Source organism: Rutidosis leptorrhynchoides, chromosome 3 (assembly GCF_046630445.1).
Source record: "Rutidosis leptorrhynchoides isolate AG116_Rl617_1_P2 chromosome 3, CSIRO_AGI_Rlap_v1, whole genome shotgun sequence".
NCBI lineage: Eukaryota > Viridiplantae > Streptophyta > Magnoliopsida > Asterales > Asteraceae > Rutidosis > Rutidosis leptorrhynchoides.
Window position 1 is genome coordinate 17503455 of NC_092335.1, and position 14574 is coordinate 17518028.

The following is a 14574-nucleotide window of genomic DNA, read 5'->3' on the forward strand; positions in this document are numbered from 1 at the left end:
CAAAAACGTGATTATTGATTTTGGTGTTGCTTGACTAGGGTTTGCTAGTTCTTGAAATGAATTTTTGGATGCTTGAATGCCATGGAATGTTAATTGTTAGTGATTAGTTGTAATGTATGCTTCATTACCTTCAAAACGGCATATCATATGTGTAAATTGGATTCCCGGAACTTAAAATGCATATTGATGAACTTGAGGCTTTGAAATGAGCGTTTATTGATCACATGACGAGAATTCGATTGTTGTAAATGATGTTTTTGTTTGAGGATTTGTGTTTAGTTGTGTTCCTTGTCAAAAGAGCTTTCCAACGGTATAAGATACGTCTTCTAATTGTTTGCGGTTTGCGTTTTGCGTTTGTTTGAAGTTTCGACCAAGACTTGAACCTTGAAAACGACCTGACACCAGACCATGTGTTATGTCGCGGCGCGACACCCCTTGCCGCGGCGCGACATTTGCCTTGTCCAGATTCTGTCCAACTTTTCCATTTTATCAAAAATGTTTGCCATGTTCTAGACCTCCAATTCACATGCAACTTGTTTTAACATGCTTATATATGAATAACTAGCATAGAAAATTTGTCCGAGACCCGACCCGAACGTGTTGACTTTTTCGTTGACTTTGACCAAGTTTGACTTTTAGTCAAACTTAACCAAACTTTTATGCAATCTTCCTAACATGCTTTTATACTTGTATCTTGCATGAAACTTGACAATTTGCTTCACATGCTACATAATCGAGTCGTGTCGAGCCATATGACTAATTGAACAACTTTGACCCTTCGTGACTATCGTTATTGATACAACCTTTGTTTAGGTCAAGACTAGCATTGTTCTTTGCACACGTTTACTTGTCGAAGTACTTTACTACTCGTGCACTCAAGGTGAGATCATAGTCCCACTTTTACTCTTTTTGAACTTACATTTGGGATGAGAAAACATAAACATTTCTTTACTAAGTGAACACAAGTACAGGAAAAACAAACATTCTACATACGAGTTTAGAACAAAATCCTCAATTCGATTATCATTAGTTACACTTGCCGGGTGTAAGCGAGAACTTATGTTGTATGGATCCATATGGGTTGACAACCCTCATCCTTGACGGTTCGCTACCGTCTACGGATGAAATATATTTTCGAGAATCAGTGTTTGTTCTAGCACTAAGTGATGGGGTATACAATGGAAGGAATGTTAAGCTTTGATAATTGGGTGCTCGTGAAACAAACTTTTGGAATGTATTACTATTATTTCATTGATGCAAATCTTGTGGTTCGCTTGTACTTACTTACTTAAACCTATGATTTCACCAACGTTTTCGTTGACAGATTTCTATGTTTTTCTCAGGTCACTACACGATATGTGAAACATGCTTCCGCTTACTATTTGATACTTGCATCCGATGTCGAGTATACATGCATTTCATGGAGCGTCTTTTGACTTTACTTTAAACCGTGTCGCCCAGATTTCAATCGTATCTATAACGTTGTAACTTAACTTTTGGTTGAACAATTCTTGTAAACTTTGAAACAATCTTTATTTTGAAATGAAGGCGACATATTTGGTCAAACGTTATCTTAAAGACTTATAATCAGGTAATGGGACCCACGTAGCCGACGCCGTCACTTGACGATTTGTCGGGGTCGCTACATATATAAGTAAATTGGAGAGAGTATTAACTGTGGATGTCAATAATTATGGAAAGACAGAAGCAGAGACATCGAAATATAAGGGAAGATATAAAACCCAACAACTACCCAGAAATTACAAACCGTGTATATCAATGCGTATAGCAATATAAAGACACGGGAGAATGAAAAATACTATAACCCCAAGGTAATGGTAGAAGAAAATAACTTCCTCCGGTGGTAGATGAAAAAGAAGAATGACAGATATGAAAGTTAGGAGTATATCAAGAATCAGAACTGGATGAAGCATTTTTTTTTACAATCTTTTGAAAATAGGAAATGAGGAAGAAGATGTAAGAGTGATGAAAATAATGAAACGGAAGAGGTCAATTTATAGCGAAATATCAAACATAGCAATCGAAGCAAATTACGCATTTAATCAAAAGAAATCTTAATTTCCTTAAATTCTGAAGAATCAAATCTTATTTAGATTATGAAGATTTTCTATTCCTTAAATTATGGAAATCAATCGTTAATACGTCAAGAGTTAAGACGAATCTCTATTCTCCATTTCACTCTATTACGATAACTTCTCTTATACGCTTCGAGTAATTGGATTGTTTTATCCATATTACTCAACGGTAATAAAATTCTATTTATCAACTCATATTCGTCATGAAAACATTTTTATTGTTAGCCATGACGACCTCACTCAAATTTCGGGACGAAATTTCTTTAACGGGTAGGTTGTGTGATGACCCAGAAATTTCGACTAAATTTAAACTTAATCTTTGTATGATTAACATTTCCGACACGATAAGCAAAGTCTGTAAAACTGAATCTCAAAATTTTTGAATTACTTTTATATATTTAAATACCTTCGGTTGTTTTCGACGATTCGCGAATAATTATATGTAAAAAGATACATATATACTATAACATGAAAAGGTAACAATGTATTAATTGTTTGATACCGTACATTAAACTTATTGGTTTAAATATCTATTTGAATGTATATGATAAGTTGAAATATTTATTATTAAAATTTATTTATAAATAACGTCCAATGTGTATTTAAAAACTGATTTATGTATATTAAAAAGATATATACATATATATAATAAACGATAGTAACATTCGTTTATTGATTCAATTGATATTTAGATAAGTTAACTAAAGCGTTTAAGATGAACCAGTTAAACACTAATTTGCTACAGTGTTTTCAAATTGCCACATTACTCAAAATGCTACAGTGTTTTCGAAAATCACTATTTGCTACAGTGAAATTGACTTTGCTACAGTGAATTGCTACAGTGAAATTTGACTTTGCTACAGTAAAACACTATTTTAAAATGTATTTTTAACAAATAACGAGACGATGATTTATAGAAGTAAATGACCAAAATACTCGAAAGTAAAAGATATACTATGAGTGGTTTAGTTTATGGATAACTTAAGGCTATATCTTGACAAAGGTACGTGTCACGAAACGTAAAATGCAAGTTTTCTCAGCGTACGAAAGGACATTCGAAAAACCAGAACCGGGACATAAGTCGAGTGATGACGTACGACTTATCGGAACAAAAATTACAAGTCAACTATGCACGTGAATTTAATATAATATATAATTAATTATTTAAATTATATATATTATATTAATATTTAATTATGTCGACGAGCTAAATTACAAAACAATGTGAGCTGTCCCTGGTCCTCATGCGAGTCGCATGGCCAGAAGGCCATTTCCATGCGAGTCGCATGACTCCAGATTTCAGGCCACATCTATAAATTTCAGTGTTTTCGCTCGATTTAAATCACACACATACACAAATATATATATACTCCGTAATATTATTTATTATTTATTATTATTATTATTATTATTATTATTATTAATAAGATTATTATTAATCTTATTATTTTTTTATTATTATTAGTGTTATTATTTTTGCGATACAAAAATAATAATGTACAAAAAATATTACGACGGAGTGCTGTCCAAGTAATTTTCAAAATGAGTTTTCGAGCAAGCTAGAGCTAAGGAAATTATGGGTTATTGCCAAGGAGGTTATGGGTAATGTTCGGGGGTATTTTTTTGTGAATCAAACCTCGTGTTTATCATCTCCGATGCGTCTACGTGCTTTCCTACAATATTGTATATCAATATTTAACTGTGAGTTTCATAAGATCCCTTTTACTCTCTACATTTTTGGGCTGAGAATACATGCAAATGTTTTATTAACCGATATACAATATTTATATGTGTGAGTTTCATATGCTTCCTTTTTAATTGCTTTTGCAATCTATATTTTTGGGCTGAGAATACATGCACTTTATTTTAAACGCAATGGATACAAGTACATACTAAATTCTACACCGAGTTTGAACCGAAAATCCCTTAGCTTTGGTAACTAGTAACTGCCGGTTATAAGAACTGGTGGGCGCGAGTAGTATTATATGGATCCATAGGGCTTGATATCCCCGTCCGAGCTAGAGCGCTAGCCTTTTAACGGACGTATGCTATTTGAGAAGCGTACACGTTGGTTTGCGTGTATTATTAAGATGATTATACAAAGGGTACAAATAATATAAGCATTAAAGTTTAGTTACCAGGGTGCTCAAATTTGTAGAACCGATTGATAAACGTTTCGGATGAAACAACTGAAATCTTGTGATCCACCTTTTATGTAAAACCTATTGATAACGTTTTAAATAAAACAACTGAACTTTTGTAATCCACATTGATATACGGATTATGTGTAATATTAAAACTATGAACTCACCAACCTTTGTGTTGACACTTGAAGCATGTTTATTCTCAGGATTCTAGAAGTCTTCCGCTGTTTGCTTATACGTGATACAAGATATGTGCTTGGAGTCATACATGCTATATACAAGAAACTTGCATTCACCAAACCATTACCATGTATCTTATTTTGACTGTATTGTCAACAGATGTATTATTGTAAACCATTAAATGGTGATTGTCTATACGTAGAAATCATCAGATGTTAAAAACCTGGAATTTATATATTCATTTATGAAATACCTTTTCAAACGAATACAATGTTACAAAATGTATCACATAGAGGTCAAATACCTCGCAATGAAATCAATGAATGACGTGTTCGTCCATATGGATTTGGAGCGATCGTCACACACTGGGTCGTGGATTGATTCAAGATAATATTTATCGATTTATTTCTGTACATCTAACTGTGAACAACTAGTTCTAGGTTACTAACGAGGACAGCTGACTTAATAAACTTAAAACATCAAAATATATTAAAAGTGTTGTAAATATATTTTGAACATACTTTGATATATATGTATATATTGTTATAGGTTCGTGAATCAACCAGTGGCCAAGTCTTACTTCCCGACGAAGTAAAAATCCGTGAAAGTGAGTTATAGTCCCACTTTTAAAATCTAATATTTTTGGGATGAGAATACATGCAGGTTTTATAAATGATTTACAAAATAGACACAAGTACGTGAAACTACATTCTATGGTTGAATTATCGAAATCGAATATGCCCCTTTTTATTAAGTCTGGTAATCTAAGAATTAGGGAACAGACACCCTAATTGACGCGAATCCTAAAGATAGATCTATTGGGCCTAACAAACCCCATCCAAAGTACCGGATGCTTTAGTACTTCAAAATTATATCATATCCGAAGGGTGTCCCGGAATGACGGGGATATTCTTATATATGCATCTTGTTAATGTAGGTTACCAGGTGTTCACCATATGAATGATTTTTATCTCTATGTATGGGATGTGTATTGAAATATGAAATCTTGTGGTCTATTGTTACGATTTGATATACATAGGTTAAACCTATAACTCACCAACATTTTTGTTGACGTTTAAAGCATGTTTATTCTCAGGTGAATACTAAGAGCTTCCGCTGTTGCATACTAAAATAAGGACAAGATTTGGAGTCCATGTTTGTATGATATTGTGTAAAAACTGCATTCAAGAAACTGATTTCGATGTAACATATTTGTATTGTAAACCATTATGTAATGGTCGTGTGTAAACGGGATATTTTAGATTATCATTTAATCTACGTAAAGCTTTTTAAACCTTTATTTATGAAATAAAGGTTATGGTTTGTTTTAAAAATGAATGCAGTCTTTGAAAAACGTCTCATATAGAGGTCAAAACCTCGCAACAAAATTAATTAATATGGAACGTTTTTAATCAATAAGAACGGGACATTTCAATTATTATGTAACCAAAGACCAACGGTCGAATGGTTAGAGACGTTACTCTCAATAGGCCTACTCACAATAATTAAGTTTGCATTTAAACGTAGCAATTGACGATATTACAGTAGGGATTTAGCATGAATCAAAGCATGACAGCATAGTTAACAATTTAGTACTTGTGTCTAAGCGTAAAACAGTTATAAAATAAGCATGTGTCTCACCCCAAAAGTTATAAATAGTTAAGTAAACAGTAAAAGTGGGGCTACGAAAATCACCTTAGTAGCATACAAGAGTATTCCACGAAAGAATTGAACGGAAGCATGTGACCGAGATCTCAACCTAGAGATAGCACGTATGATCAGACATTGCCTAACATATAATAGTATATAGTACTATATTGATAGTAATGGTTCACTAAAGAATTTCCATTTTCGAAAGGTTACTATTTATGAAAAGTTTCCACTTATAGTAATTTTCCAATTTTAGAAAGTTCGGGTTAATCTTTAGCAAGACGTTGTACAACTTTACTCAAACTTCGTTGCTATCAAATTAGTCAAGAATGACCAGATGTAACCGGGGGCCCAGGATTCTTGACCAAAATCTAAGTCATGGCATTCGACATCTACACGCTTACCCATAAATGGCAACCTAGACATCATTCACTTACGACCGTGAGTAGCGATGAAGTTCACATGAATTGTACATTATCTTTAATTAACCTTCACTTTAGGTGTACACACACAACGAATTATTAATGTACTTAATAATTATATATGTGATAATATAACCTAAGTATTATTTAATATTTAGTTATTATACCTTAGTATGTCTTATATATATTAAATATAATTACCTTTAAATAAATACCTAAATTACTTCAAAAATAATAGTGTTTTATTAATCGAACATTATTCAAAAATGTTTAAATAATTAATTAAATATATAAAAATTATATACATAATTTTTATAGTCTTAGTTAATCATATAGATTAGTAGAAAAATTTAAGAAAACGTTTTTATTATATTTTTGTATTTATTTTTGTTTTTACCCTTAATTTATTCACAAAACAAGTTTAATTCTACATAATTACTAAATAAACCCAAAAAATTATTTTTATAATTTTTATAAGTTTCTATAGTCTAATAACCTGTATAAAAATTTTTAAAAAATATTTTTTTATTATTTTATATTTATTTTTAATTTACCTTCTAATTACATAATAATAGAGTTTAATTATATAATAATTACCAATTCGACCCAAGTAATTATTTTTATAATTTTTGAAGATCTATATAAGTTTTATAAACTCAGAAAAAAATTATATATATTTTATTTTTGGTTAAAAGTATTTATTACAAATTTTACATTGTTTTTACGTTTAAACACTACATAATTCGTATTTAATTATAAATAATATTTCATAAATTATCAAAATTATTTTTATACATCATAATACTTATAATACTAATTATAACATGTAAACATAATTAATTTTGAATTTTACAAAGAATATACAATAAATATAAATATAATCGACAATATTAAAAAAAATAATAAAAATAGAAAGTACCTTAAATTTTCTTCAATGTTTTGAGAGAACAACTTAAGTTTTTGTTTTTGGCAAGAAAATATGAATGAGGAGCCATGTATTTATAGGTAAAAATGGTTGGTGAAAAGAAAAAAAATTTAATAAAATAAAGGTGCCAATTTTGACAAAATAATAAAAACATGTTAAAAATGTTTTTAATAAGTTTTTGTTTTTGAAAATATTTAGTCAAAATTCATGGGCTCATTATTTAATTTATAAAAAAAAATCTTATTTCTTTTTTTTATAAGCTAAAAATATAAATAATGATTAAAATAACTTATCATTTAATTAATAATTATGTTACATATAGTTTTATATATAATACACATTAATATTAATATTAACTAAAGTTATTTTATATAATTAGTATAAACTTTAGTTAACAAAACGTGTCGACAAAAAAAAATAAATATTTAATCAACGTCGAATTTAATCATATATTAAGTATGGATAACAACCCTAGGAGCAAATTAGTCAATTCAAGTATGGAAATATGAGGGTTGTTATACTTGACCCATTAATGCAACCAATGAATTGACCCATTACTCCGTATTTGTTTGATGAATGCCCTTTCATGTATTTAATTCCAAGAGGGTTATATGAAGTTTGATTGATTTCAAGATGTGATGTCAATTACAGTATCACACTCTGGGTTTCAGAAACTGTCTATGCGTATGTTACCATTTTACTATGTATAGATGCAAGAATTTACATATGTAGTTTTTTCAGTAGATGCAGGCTCATGTGACAATTTCAACTCATTTATGGGTCAACTGGTTAATTTTGGTTATGGTTTACTTCTTCTGGATCAATTGGCTGGATGTTAACAAGATGGTAATTAGTGACACATGCAGATTGAGCAGAATAAAGTTTCTATGATATAATTGATGCTGTGTACATCTTTCCAAACATTTTGTTGAAAGAATTACTTACACCAAGAATAGATACAATAGAAGCAAGTGGTTTGATAACAAAACAATATGCAACACCCATTATTTTAGTACAATACCAGTGTCTTATGTGCTTCAACATATTACGTATGTCAATGTCGTGCATGGTGCGTTTAAAAAGGAGAACCTCTAGAAATAAAGCTTTACGTTTTACGATTTACGAACCTATAAAATAATGTTTTGACAAGGCCCTAGAGTAATAGGATCGGTGTAATAAATATCATTGGTTGGGATGTTGTGTGCTATCGATTCATTCCTGTTGATCCTTTTGAGGCAGATTCATAATCCAAACTGCTCCACTTGGTACGTTTATTAGTAGAAAAAGCCATTTAAATTGACTTTGGTGTGAGAAAGGGTAATTATTGAATGATGAGGGACTTAAATTGATAAATTCTACAAACAATTGTGGCTGGAGATAAAATGGATTAAAATCGTAGAACACGTGAAAGTACCAAGTTTATTGAAGAAGAAGAAAAAAAAAAAAAAAAGGAAAGGAAAGCAAAATTCGTAAAATTTAAACAAATGATTGCGAATGTTGATGCCAAAGCAAACAGAGAACACATCAAAGATTGAAAATTCGTCAATTATAATAAACTTGAGGTATAATCTAACCTAATGAGGGTTGATTTTTTTTTCTTTTATTTCTTTAAAGTTGATAGTTTACAAGTGATGATGAAATTGATGGTTTATATGGTAAAAAATAAGTTAACACAAAGCTATAAGTACCAATTTTATTGTCAAAACAAGTAGGAATAATGTATATTGTTGAAAGTTTAAAGGGCAAATTGACCAGAAAAGTATTATAAAAGTCATTTTTTCTTAATAAAGGGTATATCAGTTTTTTTCTTACCCATAAAGAAGTCTGATTTCAATTTAGTGCGTAAAAAAGTATCATGATTTTAAAATGGTTGTAATTGAGATATAAATCGACATGTGCATTTTTATTTAATTCTTTTGCTGACTTGTATATTCCATGTCATTTCCTTAAAAAAAATTCTTGCACGAATAGTCCATGTGATTAGCCAATCTTGTTTTGACAGTCCCTATGAGTGACCGACGTTAAAAACATCTGTTAAATAGCATAACATAAAATGTCATTTTATCCCAATCTTTTTAATTTCATCTTCTTTCCTTTTTCAAGTCTCCTTCTGTACACATTACAAAAACCCAGCAACATCCATATTCAAGGAAGCCACAGATACTTTCAAATCTAGTTGTTTTTAGATCTCGTTTCACTTGGGTTTTCCGAACATATAGTGACCGAAGCTTGTCAGGGAAGTTTGAAGGTCTGTAATTCGAGATTTGAAGGTTTGTAATTCGAGATTTGAAGGTTTGTAATGAAGATTTGTAATTTGAGATCTGTCATCATCGCTGCCGTCGATTTCAACTACCGATTGCCACCACCACCATCACTACCGCCATAAATTGCCACCATCGGTCCACCGTTTGCATACAGGTGTTTAATCCAATGTATGTGTACATGTGTCTGTCAATCTGTGTGAATGTGCAGATCCATTTTTTTGAAACCCAGATCCATTTTGTCCGTATTTATTTATTTATTTTTTTGTTTAGTTCTAGATGTACCACTTGATGTTAAAAATTAGGAACGTAAGATTATTTCTTATTTTGGGGGTTTGATTGATATACTCATTTGATGTCAACGTCAAGAACAAAGAATTGTTTGAGAAACTCTCGTAAAACGATTACAGAGAATTGAGTTAGGTTTATAATGTACTAATTTTCTTTTATTTACTTTTTTTAACTTCAAATTATTGTTGGCTTCTGGTTTTGTTGGTGAGTGATTTGGTGTAATGAAATGATGAATTTAGGAATAATGAAATCTGAAAATAATGTGGGGTAAGAAATTTTGGGAAGAAGATGAAGATTAAAGGCTTTTTAATGGAAATATTAACAGACATAACGATTGGACTTTTCGTGAAAGGTGCATTATCACAAGGACTATACATGTAATTTTTTATTTTTAGTTTGCAATTAATAAAATGACATGTAATTTACAAGTCAGCAAAAAACTAAATAAAAATGCCACATGTCGATTTATACCTTAATTGCAACCGTTTTTAAATCATGATACTTTTTTACGCATTAAATTGAAATCGGACTCCTTTATGGGCAATAAAAAAAATTGATATACCCTTTATTGAGAAAAAATGGCTTCTATATTACATTTGTGGTCAATTTGACAAAGTTTAAATGTGTTAAAGTAACCCAAATGGGTTGAAATGCTGGATTGTTGAAAGTGATACTTTATATCTTTACTAATTATACGGTTCTATACTCTAAAAATGTATTTTATTTCTGAGATTTAAAATGATTGGATGGAATATATAAATAATAATAATGGCTTATAATTGAGAAACCCTTTTGCGCAAGTTCCTTGAAGCCCAAGCGGGGGTAGAAGACTTGTTGACTTATTGTCTTCCACTAACTTTTTTGTGGAAAAATAATTAATGTAGTTGTCTAGTAAAAAGTCTTTCATTTCTATGTTTATTCACACACAGATCATTTCGTTTTGATTTAGCTTTAGTTTTGTACATGTTACTCCCTCCGTCCCAGATTAATTGTCCCCAGACAAAAAACACACAGTTTTAGGAAATCCCACTAACTTTATTTCTCCACCAATGAAATATCTTCTCTCTCCAGATCCACCAATGAAATATCTCCTTTCCTTTCTATTTATGGAAGTAGACAATTAATTTGGGACATCCCAAAATGGAATACTGGACAATAATTTAGGGACGGAGGGAGTATATATATATATATATATATATATATATATATATATATACACACACTGACACACCTTTCTTGATAGAGTGTGGTGAAACCGATTACTGTTTTCCTTGAAACCTTTTAGTTATATACCTACTTTTTAACTCACTACTGCTGCCACAGTTAAAACTTTTATTCCTTCTGGCTTTGATCAACACCTGAGGTGGTAGGCTACACTCTCTTTGGTTTTCCATTTAAAGTTGATAGTTGATAAATTATATGATATGATACATTTTGTTGTGTATTGGCTGCTATGCATACTATTATTATTTATTAGTGCTGCTGATCGTACTCTCGGGCTCAATGAAGATGCCAACATGACGGTTAAAGGTTCGTCATGCATCGAAAAGGAGAGACAAGCTCTGCTGAAGCTCAAAGCAGACTTGATAGACATACATGACATTCTAAATAATTGGAGCGATGAAGAAGAAATGAAGAAGCTTTGTTGCTTCTGGTGGGGTGTCACTTGTGACTTCACTGGTCACGTAACCGATCTTGATATTGCTGGATTTCAGTTTGGAGGTAAAATTAATCCGTCAATAAAGGTGTTAAAGCAGTTACAAACTCTCGATTTATCTGGAAATGATTTTCAGTCCAATTATATACCAAACTTTTTGGGTTCCCTTACCAACTTACAGCATTTGGATATGTCTAATGCTAATCTCAGTGGACCCATTCCTCATGAGCTTGGAAATTTATCCAACTTGAATTATCTTGATCTAAGTGGTAACTCTTTGGTCGGATCTATTCCTGTTTCCTTTGGAGCTCTAACTTCTCTCGTCACATTAGACCTCTCAACAAATCAATTAGGAGGTGTTATTCCTCATCAGTTTGAAAATCTTTCCAACTTATCTATTCTCAACCTTTCAGTAAACCTCCTTAGAGGGTCCCTGCCTGATTTTACTAAACGAACATCATTGGTAATCTTGTCGCTTGCTCACAATTTTCTCAACGGAAGCATTCCTGACATAACAGGATACGAGTCCCTAGAAGAGTTAGACCTGTCTAGTAATCAGTTAGGTGGTGAGTTACCCAACAGTCTCGGTCAACTTTCAAATCTTGAATATCTCAATATTTCATCCAACTCCCTTCATGGTGTTATATCCGACCTTCACTTTTTAAATCTCTCCTCCTTAACCTATTTAGATATGTCTCTGAATTCATTTTCATTCAAATTAAGCTACCGTTTAAGAGTTCCTTTCCAATTAAAGATCATAAATTTGAAATCCTGCAAGTTGGGACCTAGTTTCCCGATGTGGATTAAAACTCAAAAAGATTTCAAAGATCTTGATATTTCCAGTGCTGGAATATCTGATAGAATCCCTGTGTGGTTCTGGGACCTACCTCTTGGATTGAGATATTTGAACTTGTCTTCAAATGAATTCGAGGGTACACTACCAGATATGACATTAAAGTTTCACCAGTGTCCTGGATTGGATTTGAGTAACAACCGCCTTGAAGGTAGGGTACCGCGATTGCCTTCAAGTCTCGCCTCGTTAAATCTTTCCGGAAACAAGTTCAAAGGAAACCTCTCTTTCTTATGTCATATTGACGGGGAATTAACTTTAATTGACCTCTCTAACAATTCGTTTTCAGGGAGCCTTCCTGATTGTTGGTCGCAATTCCAAAACCTGGTGGTTCTTGATTTGTCAAACAACAATTTATCCGGTAAAATTCCTCACTCTTTTCGACTCTTGTATCTACTAGAGGCACTATATTTGCGAAAAAACGCATTTGTTGGTGAATTGCCCATGTCCTTGAGCAACTGTACAAATCTGAGGTTTGCGGATCTTGGGGAAAACAAGTTATCTGGCAAAATACCTTCGTGGGTCGGGGAAAGACTTACGAGGTTATATGTTCTTGTTCTACGATCAAATATGTTGAGTGGTAGTCTACCCACCCAAATATGTTGGTTGTACAATCTTCATATCCTTGACCTGTCTAAGAATCGATTGGTGGGTAATGTTCCTCGTTGCTTTCGTAACTTAACATCTATGTCTAGTAGAAGGTCTGAAGATTATTTGACTAATCATACTTATTACTCGTATCTTAGTATTTTTTTACCTCCAGAGATTTCAAAATTAAATCCAGAAATGGTACCTCAAGAGTTTATTGACAATGCATTGGTTGCATGGAAAGGAACAGACAGATCATTCGGAAGAAGTAATCTCGAGCTATTGAAGATCATTGATCTTTCAAACAATAACTTATCTGGGGAGCTTCCCATTGAGATCACTCGTCTCGTTAAATTAGTCTCCTTAAATATCTCATTCAACAAACTACATGGTGAACTACCAAAAGATATTGGTATGTTGACATCTCTTGAATCTCTTGACTTGTCGAGAAATCAATTTTCTGGAAAGATTCCATCAAGTTTATCAGAGTTGCACGGTTTAGCTGTTCTCGACCTCTCATACAATAACTTGTCAGGAAAAATACCATCCGGGACTCAACTCCAAGGCTTTAATTCATCATCATATGAAGGTAACACACTACTTTATGGACCTCCACTCACACCAATATCCGGGCCTACACCTGGTACTACCATTGATGATGAGGATGACACCGACTTACATGGAGACGACGACTTTTGGAATTCATATTACATGGGTATGGGTTCTGGATTTGCAGTTGGATTTTGGGGAATTTGTGGTCTTATATTTCTCAATCATCGATGCAGACATTTTCTTTTTGCTTCATTGAGTCTCGCAAAGGATTGGATTTATGTAACAGTTGTTGTGCTTTTCCGGAAGTTTAAAAGGTAAATATTGCTTATGTTTTGTATTCAACTCTTCCACAAGTTACATAAAAATATATCGGATGTTATATTTCATCGATTCTTTACTGCAAATATTGTATGTTTTGCAGGTTGTAGGCACACTCGCATTCAAAAGAAGGTTTTTATATATAATTATTCTATACGGAAGTCATATGCATATAGTAGCGAATCGTTATCGTGTATGTGTTTGTGTTTGTGAAGGCGTGAATATATTAAAGTTTTCCATTCCATAGTTCGTCTTTAATCGATTGTTTACTACTGAATGAAAGTCTGTAAGTGTGGCTGCTGTAATATATTAAGGTTTCCCTTTAAGATTTAATTTTGTTCACTAACCAATAAAAATCTGGACCACTTGAGTTTGTAATACCAAGTGTTAAACTGTCTCTCCACTCGTGATATCAAATTTGAAAATTCTTTCAACTCTACAGCAAAATCAATAGTCAAAATCATATTACACGGGTATGGGTGTTGGGTTCACAGTTGGATTTTGGGGAATTTGTGGTGTTATATATCTCAACCGTCGAGGCAGACATTTTACCTTTTGCATCATTAAGTCTCGCGAAGGATTGGATATATGTAACAGTTTCTGAGTTTCTGTCAGAAGTTTAAAAAATGTAAAGTTTGCA

General features: G+C 32.2%; 1 protein-coding gene across 3 annotated transcripts; it reads left to right on the forward strand.

The window, feature by feature from the left end:
- The first annotated feature begins 11206 nt into the window (after positions 1-11206).
- On the forward strand, positions 11207-14313 carry LOC139895789 (receptor-like protein EIX2). Of its 3 annotated transcripts, none has more exons than XR_011776015.1 (3): positions 11207-13779; positions 13850-13930; positions 14038-14313. XR_011776015.1 is itself a non-coding variant. In XM_071878329.1 (3 exons), exons 1-3 carry the CDS (start codon positions 11394-11396, stop codon positions 14042-14044), a joined length of 2409 nt encoding a protein of 802 aa, XP_071734430.1. In that variant the 5' UTR covers positions 11207-11393; the 3' UTR covers positions 14045-14312. The 3 variants fall into 3 exon arrangements, 2 of the variants coding, with proteins under 2 accessions (XP_071734430.1, XP_071734429.1); XM_071878329.1 differs by having other exon boundaries at positions 11207-12630; positions 12766-13930; positions 14038-14312; XM_071878328.1 differs by having other exon boundaries at positions 11207-13930; positions 14038-14311.
- The last annotated feature ends 261 nt before the right edge of the window (positions 14314-14574 follow it).